General features: G+C 30.2%; 3 protein-coding genes across 3 annotated transcripts in view; 2 read left to right on the top strand and 1 right to left on the bottom strand.

Annotated features, from left to right (window-relative positions):
• The first annotated feature begins 60 nt into the window (after nucleotides 1–60).
• On the top strand, nucleotides 61–1,767 carry LOC113398815 (ubiquitin-conjugating enzyme E2 J2-like). Its single transcript, XM_026637749.2, has one exon. It carries the CDS (start codon nucleotides 276–278, stop codon nucleotides 954–956), a length of 681 nt encoding a protein of 226 aa, XP_026493534.2. The 5' UTR covers nucleotides 61–275; the 3' UTR covers nucleotides 957–1,767.
• A 137-nt stretch (nucleotides 1,768–1,904) lies between these two features.
• LOC113398814 (centrosome-associated zinc finger protein Cp190) lies at nucleotides 1,905–7,092 on the bottom strand. Its single transcript, XM_026637748.2, has 2 exons — nucleotides 6,932–7,092; nucleotides 1,905–6,721 (listed from the first exon to the last, which is right to left on the bottom strand). Exon 2 carries the CDS (start codon nucleotides 6,678–6,680, stop codon nucleotides 2,466–2,468), a length of 4,215 nt encoding a protein of 1,404 aa, XP_026493533.2. The 5' UTR covers nucleotides 6,681–6,721; nucleotides 6,932–7,092; the 3' UTR covers nucleotides 1,905–2,465.
• A 3,640-nt stretch (nucleotides 7,093–10,732) lies between these two features.
• LOC113398553 (uncharacterized) overlaps nucleotides 10,733–15,325 on the top strand; it is a 28,189-nt gene continuing 23,596 nt past the window's right edge. Inside the window, exon 1 of the mRNA XM_026637333.2 lies at nucleotides 10,733–10,812. The gene's annotated coding sequence lies outside the window, so the exon portion shown is untranslated. The remainder of the gene's footprint in view (nucleotides 10,813–15,325) is intronic.

Raw genomic sequence — 15,325 nt, 5'->3', positions numbered from 1 at the left:
TATATACTATATATCCATTATAAAGACTAGCAGTACTAGCTCTCTATGGTACTGGCAACTCTGCTATCTCTGAATTTGACACATGGGAAGTGACTATGTGCAGTGACGTATTCTATTTATTCATTCAGGATTCTTCGATTACACGAAAATTATATACTTTTGTACTAATATTAATTTCTTCGACTTCATATGCGTGACATGAACACTATAGTTGTGTTTTACATTTAAATAAATATAATAGAAGTTGACTTACATGTTTTTCTATTATACAAACAATGGCAAAAACTAAGGTTACTGGAGCGACTAGTAGACTAAAACAAGATTACCTCCGGCTGAAAAGTGATCCTGTACCATATGTGACTGCGGAACCCGTTCCTTCAAACATTCTAGAATGGCATTACGTTGTAAAAGGCCCCGAAAAAAGTCCATATGAAGGCGGATACTATCATGGAAAAATTATATTTCCCAGAGAATTTCCTTTTAAGCCCCCGTCTATCTACATGATTACTCCAAATGGACGATTCAAGACAAATACAAAATTGTGCCTTAGCATTACTGATTTCCACCCAGACACATGGAACCCAGCTTGGTCTATTTCTACAATTTTGACTGGTCTGCTCAGCTTTATGCTAGAGAAAACCCCAACGTTAGGTTCCATCGTGACATCAGATTACCAAAAGCGCTGTTTAGCTGCAGAATCTCTCGAAATTAATCTAAAAAACAAAATGTTTTGTGAACTATTTCCTGAATATGTAGAAGAGATTGAACAACTACTGAAAGAAAGGCAAGAGGCAATCCTGCATACAGAAAACACAAATAATAACAGTGGTAGTGAAGTGGTGACTGAACAACAGTCTAACATGTACTATATTTTGACTAATCTTTTTGTGCTTGTCGGTTTTGTTTTTCTTGCTTACATGGTCAAATATGTTTTGGTCTCAATATCTAATGACTAAGCAATAAATAACACTTTATATAAATGTAAATAATGTAATTAATTATGTACATAAAACATTCTTTAGAGAGAAATTAATCATATTATTAATGTTTACCAAATCAAAAAATTTCTAAATTTTGAAATATCTATTTCTCTAACTTTCCTACATTGCTTCACATTAATATTGATAAGCTTATCATTTGAATAAAAAAATACAAATTAGGAATTACCTCAACTTCAAATAATCAAACTAAGGATATTTGAGATGATAAGATTTCTTTCAACTTTTTATGAATGGTCAATCATAGTTCTATAAATTTCTATCTGTTACCGTAACTTTCTCATCTTCGTAGATGATATTGTATTTATCTTTTAGCACTTTCAAATAAAATGTAGGATTTTTCTCGTAAAACACTATGTAAAGTAAAGTATCTTCTAACATTATTATTTTCAATTTTAATATGTATATTTTTGTGTTATTTCCTAGTTATGTTGATTTGTTAAGAAACTGTGATAAAGAAACAGTCTTGGAAAAGTCCACTGTTCTTAAAATCTAACTTATATTCCATTATTTGTGAATTTTATTTAATAATCAGACTCCATGTTTGTCTGTCTATTAGTTTTATATTTATGCAGAAATGTCACTAGTATTGTCTTTGCATTTGTAATGTAAATGCATTGAATTATTTCAACTTGTTTGTAAACTTAAATTGTTTTAATTAACAATTATTTAGTGACAAATAATTAAAATGCACCTAAGGAAAGATATTATTGTGTAATTGGCTAGTACTAAAATGAATATATAAATAAATAGTATTTTTTATACTTAATTGTTGTTTCTATATCATGCCCTGTTTTATTGTAGAAATAGTTTCATGATAACCATTATGAATAAAAGCTGATTAAATCAAACAAAGTTTTACTTATAATAATCTAATTTAATTATTTACCATACATTGTGTATTTTTAACATGGGATGTGGTCCAAATATAATGCACTTTTTTATCATATTGTAAATAAAATTTGCTAAATCAGAGACTAAGTATTACTTTACTGAATGATAGTGTTAACAACATTTTATAATATTCAACATTACAAATTATTAACATTACAATGTATGTATATAGTATAAATATATAATTGAAAGCACACTAACATGAGCTAAACTTTAGATTGTTTACTTAGAAAACTCAATAACAGACTATTACAGTAAAATTACATTGGTTTACACACTCAAGCTACAAAGGAAACATAATAATTTTACATTACACAATGTACATTTTTATGTATATAATGTACAGAAATAAATCTCATAATTTACAATAAAGTATAAAAAAAACAATACATCTAATTGTGTTTTAAATTTTACACAAGAATGAATAGGAAATATTTCCTAAATAATATAAAATTCATGTCTAATATGTATAGGAGTAATTATTAGGATTATTATAATTATAGTTACAAAAAAAAACACATAAAATGTAAATGTATATAATATTTAAGTTAATTTTTCTCAGATCAGTCCTTATTACTCCTTATTTTCTTCATCATCTTCATCCCAATCACTAACTAGACTCTTAATATTATCATTTTTACTTATTTCTGATTTATCTACTACAGCACTAGCATTCTCTATGTTGTCATCAGTGTTTTGAGATTTTGGATCATGATCATTTATCTTAGCTTCACAAGTAACAAGTGTGTTATCTTCTTGTGAATCATTATCATCCCAATCATTGAGAAGTAAGGATATTTTTTCTTTTGAGTTGGTTTGAATTTCGTCACTCACTTTACTAACTTCTTGTAATTCAGGAAGTTTAGGTAAATTTTCATCTTGTGATGAGCTTACATCTTCATCTGTGTAAGGAACTAAATCAACAGACACTTGCTTATCCATTTCCTGTTGAATATTTTCAATAGATTCTTCTACCTCAGATATTTCACTGACATCATGGTTTTTGGCTTCTGAATTAGACTTATCAGTCTTATTTTCATTTTCAGTTAATGTTTCACTTTCATCTTCAGACCATTCAGATGCTAGATTTTCTATTTGAGCAATTGCTACTTTTGTAACCAAATTAGCTTCTAAGCTTTCAGTGATTTTAGGTGATTCTGGTTTATCAGTTGTGTTTGGATTTACTCCAATATCTCTCGCAATATTTTCTATGGTTTCCTCAACTGCCATTTCATTTGTTTGCTCTTCTAATTTTTCAGTTTCAACATTAGATTCTTCTTCGATCAAAGGTCCATCAGTAGATTGTTCAATTCTTATATGTTCATCTGATGAATGTGTAATGCTATTATCTACTTCACTAATAACATTCTTGTTTAAAGGTTCACTAGATACATCTTTTTCTTCTATTGTACTGTCAATAACAGTTGGAGCATCAGCAATAGAACTTTGACTTTCTGGTACTAAAATTTCTTCATCGAAAACTGGACCTAGTTCACTTGGTGTCACTTGATCAGCATTCTCAGTAATGGGTTCTAGTGTATTAGTAGTTAATGGCTCCTCAATAGTGTTAATAAAGGTACTTATGGGAGCAGATTTATCTAGGTCAGTTGATGATAGTGGCTGAATATTATTTTCAGCCAATGTTTGTTGTAGATCATCAGTGACAATAGTAGGATGTTCAAGTGTGATGATAGAACTTGGCTGACAGACAGGTACATTATTCATATCCTCAGTAATATTAGGTAAAACATTTGATTCATTGAAATTGTTTTCTATTGTTTGGTTTTGTGATTCAACAATTTGATTAATATTAATGGCAACTGATTCTGATGTTGTTATTGGGACTTCAGAAAACTCATTAATATTAGTATTAGAATCAGATTCAGGTGAAATTGTTACTGATTCTGCTACAGTCATGGTATGTAATTCTGAGTCAGTGGAAGTTAGTGGTAATTTATTAATATTTGTATGAATATTGTTCTGCCATGAATTATCTAATGCTGTATGAGCACTTACAACAGGTGTACAAGTTGTAACAGTTTCGTAATTTTGAGTTATAATGGCTGAGGATGGAACAAATTGTGCTTCGACTGCTTGTGTTGTTATAATTTGATACTGTTTATTTTGGTCTTCTACTGGATGACTATACACAACAACTATATTTGAATTATTAGCAGCAACAGTTTCAGATACATTTATAGAAAAGTCATCTTGAATTATCATCATATCATTAGATTGGGCATTGTCTAAGTCAATTGTAGCAGTTTCTAATGATGAAGTTCCAGGAGTTAACACAGTTAAAGCTTTGTTAGAATCTCCATCTTCAAATATGACTGATGGGTTAGATACTAAAGCTTTATATTCTTCTTCATTTGAAACAACAATTTGTATAGGCTGATTGGCATTTGTTGGTTTTTTGACAAACACTTTCGCATCACCACTAGCATTATGTGTTATGTTATGATATTCTATAGACGTTGTAGGTATGATTGATTGTATCGACTCATCTTTGTTAGTGTTTACTGTACTAGTCATTATATACTCTCCAATATTTTTTTCTTTTTTAGGAATTAATTGGAAATCTTGAACAATATATTCATTATTATCAATTAACACAATTTCTTCATTAGTAACATTACTAGTTGGGGATACACAAAGCTCTTGTAAATACTCATTCCTTTTTAGTGTAGTGTTTATAGTAGATTTTGGTTTTTGTTGTTTAGGCAATGAAGAGTTATTTTGGTTTTGCATTATGAAGCCTGGGTTTAATATCTTGTGTTTAGTTATTGGCATTACTACACGCGGTTTTTTGGATACGACATGTATATTACCATCTGCTCTTCGTTCAATTTGATACTGCACATTATTATCATCAAATGAGTTGTCATAATTAACTGGTAATTCCACTTTGATGTAATTAGAAGATTCATTTGAATTATGCTTTGATTTCGGTTTTTCTTCTTCTTCTTGTAGTTCTTCATCAGAGTCATCTATAAGACCGTCATTCTTAGCAGCTTCTTTGTGATTCGTTTTTAAATGAGCATATAAATTATTTTCACGTAAGAAATTTCTAAGGCAATAAATGCATTGCAAATTATGTTTTCTTTCACCATATTTACTACCGCTTTTCTGTCCATGATCTAACATTAAATTAGATGTTGTAAATGCTGTAGTACTTACATTTCTTCTAAAACTCCTGACTTCTGTATGGGTCAATTTATGTTTTACCATTAATGCTTCATTAAGAGCTATGTACTTACAATAATTACATTTTGGGAAATTGTAATGTGATGGGGGCTCCACTCCATGCTTTGTTAATTGATGGTGAACTAAGTAATTTCTTTTTTGGGACTTCAACCCACAATATTCACATATATTCGGTACAGGCTTTTCATTGTGTATATCTACAAGATGCTTACGGAAGTTATAATAGGAAGTAAAATGTAAAGCTTTACCAGGTGTCCCACAAATAAGACAGATCCAGGGACCCCTGATATTCTCTGCACCTAATGCTATGAGCCTCGCTGCTTCTTTAGAGTCAATAACATCAGTTTCATACGTAAAATCAGGTGTTTCATTCTTTACTTTATTGTCTTTCTCTTCATTTGAGATATTAGATGCCCGAGTTTTCTTAGGCTTATTTGGAGTGTTAAGAATCTTTAATTTAATATGCTTATTACTTTTGACTAAATGTGGGTATTTTTTCAGCACTTCACTTATTATTTTGGCATGATCTAAGTTTCCTGATTGTTTATTATTTTTTGTTTCTATTGTTATATTGGAACAATCATTGTTGTCTATAATTTGATCAAAGAGTTGACTTGCATCTTTAGAATCATCCTTAACATGTAGAGATTGAAATGTGTCATTATCATCTGCAACACTATTGTCATCTATAAAGAGACTATCGTTAACTGAAATTTTTTTGCATTCCACAATGTCATTATTTGATGAACCTTGCATAAATCTAGAACTTGTGCCTTCTTCAAATAACTTAATTCTTTTAGAGGTATATTGTTTCGTTGTTTCTGGATGAACCATAAGGGGTTTTGAAGTGTATGATATGTTCATGAAGGAATTGTCAAAAATATTATCTTCATCTAGTTCTTCTGGCAACTCGTACCGGGTTGGACGAGGTTCCTTTGTCAAGTGTTTATTTTTCTCAGAAAAGATAGGAAATTTTGGGCTTGATGTTGTAGCTTCTTGACTACCATTTTTAGCATGTGATTCTGTTCGACTTACAATATGTGGTTTCTTAGCTCTTGGTGTATCTGCATTTTCAAATGCATTTGTGAAATTACGCTTACTGGTATTGCTACTGCTAGGTGATAGTACAGCTTTTGAATGTTTTAGATATCTTTTACCATAGAAATTGTTAGGAGCCGGCCTTGTCTGATGATTTGTTTGTGATTGTTGGCTTCGGTGTGAGGCAAGAAGCTTTGTTAGAACTGGCATATTCATAACAAGAGATGTTTGATATAGCTTTTCTAGTAAATCCATTTTGAATTCTAGCTGCCCTGTATACATAAAGTTTATAATGGGAACTACGACATCGGCTTGCAGATCATCCGGCATAACCAAACAATCTTCATACATTTCGCATGTTCGCTCCAATAATTCGAAATATTCTGTGCAAGCACTAAGAACAAGCCTGTGCACTTTAAGTTGTGCATTGTCTTGGAATTGGAGTGTCAAGTCGCAGTAATCTGTTCGATTGAAAAAATGTTTAAGCCTCTGGAGGAAGTAAATTCCCCAATTGTCCACTTTCACTTGCTTTACATCAGACATTATGCCGTTTATGTTTTAAATCATTTCGAGGTTACGATACACTGAAATTAAAAAAATATTGTTTTAACGTTGTATTTCAACTTAAAAGCATTTTTAAAGCCGTACATCTCAGAATGGATCGTTATTGTAATTGTTTATTGCCATGAGTTAACACGGCATAAAAGTACTATAGAATTTTCATTGTATTTCTACTGAATTATACTTGAATTTTGCGCCTTAAGTTTTTAGTGTTTATTTCATGAACAACTTACCAATTACACTACAAAGATACGAACACTATGATTTCAATAACTTGCACACATCACAAAATTACTGCACCAAATTCACTTCAAGTTGACACTACAAACGCAAGATGGCGGTGTATAGCTTTTACGTTTTTATGTTGGACTGACCGCTGACGCTTGGAGAACTAGTCAATATAGTGACGTTTTAAAATAATTTAAATAAAATAGTCCATTCGTTCACATCTATTGATTGGGTTTTGAATATTTATGAAAAATATTGTATTAAATAATGATAATATCATATTTACAATTTACACTAACATTATAGTATATTAATTGATCACTAGTGTCGCCATCTGCTCCATCTTATGAACTTATTGATTAGCGCTGCTAATTTAGGACATGGAAGTGGAACTGTTGAGTGACGTTTCAAAACGGTGCTTTGCCAATCTATTAATATATTATCTATTATAGGACAATAGATGGCTCTGTTTTCATTTTGTATTCATAATTTAATTTCTAAATAAAGGACTCTAATATATTTTAGTGTTGTTTTTTATAATAAAAAAATAGATTTGCATTGGAACAGATTGTTAGCATATATTAGTATAATTTAGAAAAAAGCAAAAAAAAACGGTTATTAAATTTACTTAAAAAATAATTTATTGTAGTAATTAATCATTTACATAATGAATGTAGATAATTTTAATATTGTGGTATTTAAATTACCTACATTCATTGACGGCGTCGTAGTGTGATATTATCGACTGAAAATTAAAATAGTAATTATTTTCTAACAAACATGCTGATTGATATAATTTTTAACTACTAGTACTACTTAGTATATACGTACGTACGTAGTATTTTATAAATGTAGTTTAAATAGAAGGTTGTTTGTATAATCTTTAAATATTCATAAGAAATAAACCAAAATACAATTTAATGTTAAATAGGAATAGAATTAGTAATCATAAAACTTACTTCAAGCATAAAATAATTACACTCATATTTATCTGTGGTAAAATTATTAGGTAAGATAAATTTAATTACTAAGTAATGACCTTTTAAAATAAATTGAAGAAAATTTGTTTAATTTTATACGTCGGTACTATATCCATCTTGAGTAGTTTACTAACGGTAGAGATGGTTAATAATATTACATAATAGCTCATTGAACTTTGCCTTCGTTGAGTACCTAACTAAAATTATAGTCATGATATTTAAAAAAGTTTATATATTAATACCGGTTAAGTGCATTAAAAATTATAACAATTTTAAATTAAAGTACATACTGGTTAGTGTTATAGGAGGTAATTATCATCACAATTCATGATGGCAAATCGAGTAATACAATAAGCGAGTCAAGCGATATATCAGCCCGCGTCAACAGTTCTAGTAAATCTCACTGCGCCATTTTTACTTGTTTGTATTAAAATATCTTGTAACATCTATATCTTCAACTATGGGTGTGTTATCGGCAGTTCCAGAAAAGATGAATGGTTAAGGGTAGGGTTAAATGTTCCGCAAATAAACTTAACAAAGTATATCATTATTTTTTACCCCAATTTATTTACATGTAAAATAGTTACAGATATGCTATCTGTTATAGATATGCTATCGTTATAAAACAAAGAACTTATGATATTTGATGATTAAAAAAAGCGACGTATCTTTCTAAATTTCTACTAAATGTATATTATTTTACTCGGTGGCAGGGTTTTTTGCGAGCCTGCCACCACCAGCGTACCACCCTTGGATATTCTAAGGCCAAACAACAATACTTAGTATTGTAATCCGGCTTGAAGGTTGAATGAGCCAGTAAACTACAGACACAAGGAATATAAGATCTTAACTCCCAAGGTTAGTGGCGCATTGACGACGTGAGGAATGGTTAATAATTCTAATAGTGCCTATGTCTATGGGCGGTGTTGACCACCTTTTGCACGTCTGCCTATCTATTTCACAAAAAATATTAATAGAATTAGTTACCTTTTCAATTATGTCTTTATAGTATAAGTGAAGCGAAGAGAAATTCCCTGAGCGATTTTCTATATAGGTAAAATCTTGATATTGAAAATTTCATAAGTCATTATGCAGTTTTTGTTAATGTCAAGACTCAAGGAAAAATATTAGTATTTTTTGACTAATATCATACAAAGAAAAAATAGTGGTTACTTAGTTAGTTATGTGGTTATTTAAATTTTAGTAGTAATCTACGACTAAAACTTAAATAACCACATAACTAACTAACTACATAACATGGTTTTATTTTAATCGAAGAATGGAAAGGTTTAAAATATGTTACTGTCTTTATTAGCAATTTTCTAATAAGTTAGTCTTGTAGTATTACATTTAGTCCATAGTCAGTGAGGAGTAATCACTATTTACATACAGCAGATATTTTACAGTAGGTTTATGGAAAAGCAAAAATCTACGTTTTTCTTTTGATACGAGCATGTTCAAATGCTCAGCAAAACCAAATTTATTCCCAACTGTCGAATGGATTGCTAGGAGATTTATTTATGACCTTGTTATAAAGGGAAATTTCTGTATGACTTATTTATGTACGTATTATGGGTAAAAATATACAATAATGTGATGTGTTGGCAATTTTAGATTTTTTTTTTCTTCTTAGTTCTAACCGATAGATGTTCTTTACTCATGTCATTTTCTGAAGCTTTAGCGTCAAGTTTCTGTAGGAAAATTCGCTTTGGTTTACAAGATCACAGATAATTGATCTTCCAAGTTGATTAATTATAGGTATCTGATACTGCAAAGCCTGTTTAAACAAGGTCGTTTGCCTTGAAGAATTTCTTTGTTTTCAGCATGATTTTGAGGTTTGACTTAAGCTCAACGAGTAAATACGAATAAGTATGTAATTAATATCATATTTTTTTACAAATCAAATGGGCCGAAACAATTCACATCAGTGCCTATTTTAGAGGTACCTACACCGTAAGTAGAAATTTGAAACTCACCGAGGAACACGAACGTGAAAGTTCAGAATGTGATATGCAACATTGAAAACGGCGTATCACCGTAAGTCGACGTTAAAAATTTAACGAGTCAAATACGAAGAGAATTATTACAGAAACGCACTGCTGAGCTTTAATTCTTATCGATTAAAATCATGAGAAATCCTGTATCTAAATGTACGCCTCGAAGGTTAGGAAGCTAACCACAGTATATTATACTGATTACAGAGGTAATCTGCAATCAGTACTACTAGGCATAAGTATTCGTACCTTAGTACTTAATTGTTATTCAATTTTAAATTAAAAATACTTCTATTGAATTGCAAGTGTTAGTGGAATGCCTATTTTATTCAATTAAGATTATTCTCAAATATTTACAAATTATTGTTCTTGACAATTATTCACTTTTGATAAATAATTCACTGATATTAAATGCTAAGCTTATTAGAAACAAAAATGTACCATTTAATAAAAAATACCATCTCTTTAAATCAAATATAAGGCTGAATAGAGTAAACCATTTCATTAAAATTTTTAGCTTTTTAAGGTATCGCTCGAAACATTTTATTCTTAGATATAAATATCATACAAGTTCTCAAATATGTCTACAATAAATAGCAAAAGAAAATCTATCCCACTTCGATCATTTATCTACGGATTTAAATCTTTTATAAGGACAAGGATAACTTTGCGACAGCCTCCTCGTTAATCTGGTTGACCATTCTGCTTCTTGACTAGACAAGAAAAGAAGTATTCGAGTGAATCCCATTTGCCAATACCGCCCCGCCTACCTCTGGCCCCGCCTACCCTGCTGGGCGGGTTTCAGATCACGTTGATTTTCCCTCAGTGTGTACCCGACTTTACAGTGAATGTGACGGCTTTGCTTGCTGCGAGATCGAGTGATTTTGGCGTTTGGGGTCTGACAGCATAAAGGTACGTAAAAAAGTTTTCAGTTTTATAGAATTTCAATTATTACTTTTATATTTATATTGTAATAATAAACAGTATTATTTTGAATTAGTAATAATGCGAGTAACTTTGTTCCATTGTTTTATTCTAAAGCGTTGATTAAAGTTAAATTAATTTTAAGTGAAAAAATATATTTTTTTTATTTAAAAAAAACAATTACTACATCATTGTAGACTTCTTTTTTTAAGTTTGGTTTATTTAATAGGGTTCTATTTAAAACAGCCGGTACAGTAATGTAAATATTTAAAATAAAACAAAAAATATTTTTATTTATAAACTTTTTTAAGAGCTTCCAGTTATTTACTACTTATGATATGTATATATAGAATATTAATACTATGTCGGTAATTATTTATATGTTCATATTTGAAGGTCATATCAAGTCATTACAATTTTTTTTTTTAATATACTCGATTATTTCAAAATAGTTTATAATTAATGAATAAAACAATATTTTTATTTAAAAACATTGTTTAGGCATTTTTTTAAAAAATGTGCCTACTTTTACGTCAGCCCTCTAAGTTGCCTACGTAAGTACTGCACTCAGTAGATTGTTTTTTTATTTGTATCGATAGAAAAGTAACTCATATTTCATAACGATTCCACTAATTATTCTTAGTCGAATTGATAAACCTGAAACCGAATATTAAGTATACAGATATTTTACATTAATGAATTATTATCGTGTATCTATCGTGTATCGGTGTAGCAAATATTATCTTCACATTAAAAATAATAATTTATTTAAATATTATATTAAAGTTTATATATAAATAATATCAAAAGCCAAAACTATTACGTTAACACGTATATATAACCTATATTTTATATTTTTGAAATTGTGTAGGTATATGAAGGTGGAAAAATATACTAAAATTATTGCATTGACATTTTATCATAATTAATTTTCCTTCATACACATATAATATGTATGGTACATATATAATGTGTATATATATTCGGTACAATAATTTACCGACCTACTTAGCCGACTACTCGTATTTGATAAAAACCATATAGGGCCTATAATAAATCAACGTACCCATCCCTTTTTAATCATTTCGTAAGACTTAATAAAAGTTCTATTCTGAAAAAAAGTATCTGTGCAATTTGCATCGACATTATGTTTTATTTTTTATTCTCAACGCCATAATGGCCGGCGGAGTTGTCGCCGAAAGAGCTGTGAAAAAGGGAGGGAAATGTACAATTAAATTATTATGTGACAGCTGCCCGCGGGCGCGCCGTGGCGGTAACACGAGAGACCGTACTCAGGTTTCAATACTGTTGCAAGATTTATAGCTGTTTAGCTTTTTTTATTAAAAATATTTTTCATTAAAATATTATGATATTGTAAATAGTTAAATAAATACATAATTGTGTATACTTTTATGGTAATTAGGTCATGGCCCAGTATAATGAGAAATTTATTTGAAAAAGGTTCAAAGCCGGGACAGGCACAATTATTATTTTTTGTTTGTAATTCATTTCGTGGTCGGCCTTGAAGAAAAACATCGCTATGAATGGAGGCATGTGTCAAAATTAAAATATACTTTATTCAAGTAGGCTTTTAAACAAACACTTTTGAATCGTCATATAACAAACTATAATAAGTAGAGCTACCACTGGTTCGGAATGTAGATTCTACCGGGAAGAACCGGCAAGAAACTCAGTAGTTAGTTACTCAACAACATTTCAAAATACATTAATGTTAGTTAAAGTAAAGTACAGTGATATATCCTGCCTGGAAGTCAACAAGTATTGAATGTTGTCGTATGAATTTATACTAAGTACATATTATTTATGAAGAAAATGAAATTTATTTTTATCAATTTTGATACTTTCTGCATTTGGTCATATAAAATTGATCAAATATTGACATAATTATTCTTAATATTTGATATTATTTAAATGTATTAATCAATACATGTTTCGGAACTATATCAACGTATAATGAATTTGCGATTTTCTAGTAAAATGTACAATGCAGATACTTTTTGTTGCCGTAAGTAAAATGGAAAGACGACGTCAAATTGAAAGCATTTTTCATAAAATTCTGGGAGCATTTCCCCCTCGACAACACGGCAGTCTCTATTTTGTAAATTTTCAATACGCTTTATACTTTTTATAAGTTGGACTTTTAAATTAAATTATTTATAAATTTTGTCAGGGACAATATAAGTACTTAGTATGCTTAAAGGTGAAATCAATGCTTATGTTGGTCTTACAGTAGATAGAATAGATTTTGTAAACTACATTTTCCTCAGAAAGACTCATTCAATAATTTGAATCCGTTGAACTTTTCGATATATATAATCTATACGTATATAAATTATTCTTAGAAATACAGTTTATACGAACGGATCACGAGAAACTACTTGAAAACTTAACGGTCAAAGTTCTAATGCTCGAACGTAAATATTTATATTATTATTTTTAAGGTAAAGGAGTAGTCTCAGGAGTAACCGAAAACGGTATTGCCATATATAACAACATACATGTAAAAGTAAATTATGAAAGAAAATGCAACGGAACAATTGAGTGAAATATATATCTTTTAAAGTCGGTTAAAAGTTAGACATCACAGTGTCTATGTAAATGACGCGCAGGAGTAAAATGCTAATTTCCGTGGGAGCTCGTCAAACTTTTTAATCTCATGTGACACCCCCACCCCCGCCGTGTTGTCAGAGGGATGATTGAAAGCGGCTCATTTGTATTTTTATTACTTTTTAATTTTCTCTTATTTTCCCGAGTGCTGTTTGGACTTTCAAGGTTTTTTCTTTACCGAATTATGTAAATACTTTTAGAAATGTGTAAAATTTGTTACATAATGAATTTTTGATTTGAAAATCTGTAAACGATTATTGGTGGTCTCGCTTTAGTAAAAAATACAAAAGTAGTAGTTTGTTCAAAATTTACACGGACAGATAACCGATCTTACATTAAAATATATTTTGATACATGAATTTAGTTGTGTAGGCTAATGAGCAGATAAATTATAAAGGGATAATATATGTATGTATAAATGCATGTAAAGGATGAAATGGCTTATCCTTCATCTGCTATCTATTAATGATTATCAAGCCAAAAGTATATAAGTATAACGTATTTTGCAGGAACTATTTATAATAAGTTTTTTTTAAATTTATTTATTATGATATACAATAGACACAATGTGCATAGTATTTAGTATGTATATCAATAATACGTCATAAAACCGACATTGAACAATAAGCTTCAAGCAAGAGCTTCGTCCGAAATCAGATCCCCCTTCGATACATGTCCACCTTCATACGCCCACCCCATTGGAAATAATTCGAGGTTACGTACTAATATCATTATGACACACGAGGGGTTAGGGCCCCACGTTTTTAGCACTTGTCTTAACCACTAATTTTATCCGATAAATGCCATGTCTATGATTGCAGTTCATAGACGTTTTTAACATTATATTGATCACAAATTTTAATCAGCCGAAGTTTTCGAGGCTGATAAGTTTAAGAGTATCCTGGATATGAATAATTTCGTTTAATTGTAGAACAATTTCAATTGATATCGTTAATTTTTATGTGCCAATCGTAAAATAGTACACTTTTCTTTTATGTTATACAGATCTCATAATAAAAAATATATTTAGAAATTGGATAACTGCTCTGTTTAAATGAAAATATTAGATACTGTTCGTTTTAATTTTTCAAACAAACGAAAGTAAGCATTGTGATAGGGTTTTGTTGTGAGTAGGTACCATCCACTCATCACGTATTCTACTGTCTAATAGCAATAGTTTAGTATTGCTGTGTTCCGGTTTGAAGAGTGAGCGAGCCCGTGTAACTAAATGCACAAGATATATAACGAGGGTTCACGGGCTATTTGTATTGAGCGACATCTTGGCCGATATTGAGTTAAATACATATTCGGAAGCACTAGATTTTTCTGCGTCGACTGAGCTCGTTTCGTGGCTATCTGAGCACTTTTTTGTCGTTTGAAACATCAGTAAATTTAGGTGCAGTTTGAATCTGACAGTATTGATGCGGCACATATTTTACACAATTTTTGAAAAGATGGACTTCATACATATATAGTATTTTGTGATTTTGACTTAAGCGGTTTATTCTGACGAAAGTTACGTAAAATTGGGCGTTTGAATCATTTTGCCCGCATCTGAAATCCATTCTTAATGTCGTTTAAAACATTTGGGCTGCACCTGAAATCTATAGTTAATGTGGCTTAAAACATTTTACCTGCACCTGAAATCCATACCGTAATGTCGCTTAAATCTTTTATCCAGCATCTAATATTAATTCGCATAGGCGCTTAAAACATTTTGATCTTTAATCCATTTTCTTTTTACTTGGTGTAAACTCTTTTTCTTAAATTATTTTAATAATCATCTGTCGCATCAGACATTCCAAAAGAGGAAGTGGTGGTAACTTAAAACAGTTCTCCTATGCATGAATTAAGAAAGCTATGTTCTTTAAGA

The sequence above is a fragment of the Vanessa tameamea genome, chromosome 14 (genome assembly GCF_037043105.1).
Source record: "Vanessa tameamea isolate UH-Manoa-2023 chromosome 14, ilVanTame1 primary haplotype, whole genome shotgun sequence".
NCBI lineage: Eukaryota > Metazoa > Arthropoda > Insecta > Lepidoptera > Nymphalidae > Vanessa > Vanessa tameamea.
This window is presented reverse-complemented; position numbering and strand designations above follow the sequence as displayed.

Coding starts and splice junctions, on each gene's coding strand:
- LOC113398815 (XM_026637749.2), top strand. CDS start 276: ATGGCAAAAACTAAGGTTACTGGAGCGACTAGTAGACTAAAACAAGAT.
- LOC113398814 (XM_026637748.2), bottom strand. CDS start 6,680: ATGTCTGATGTAAAGCAAGTGAAAGTGGACAATTGGGGAATTTACTTC.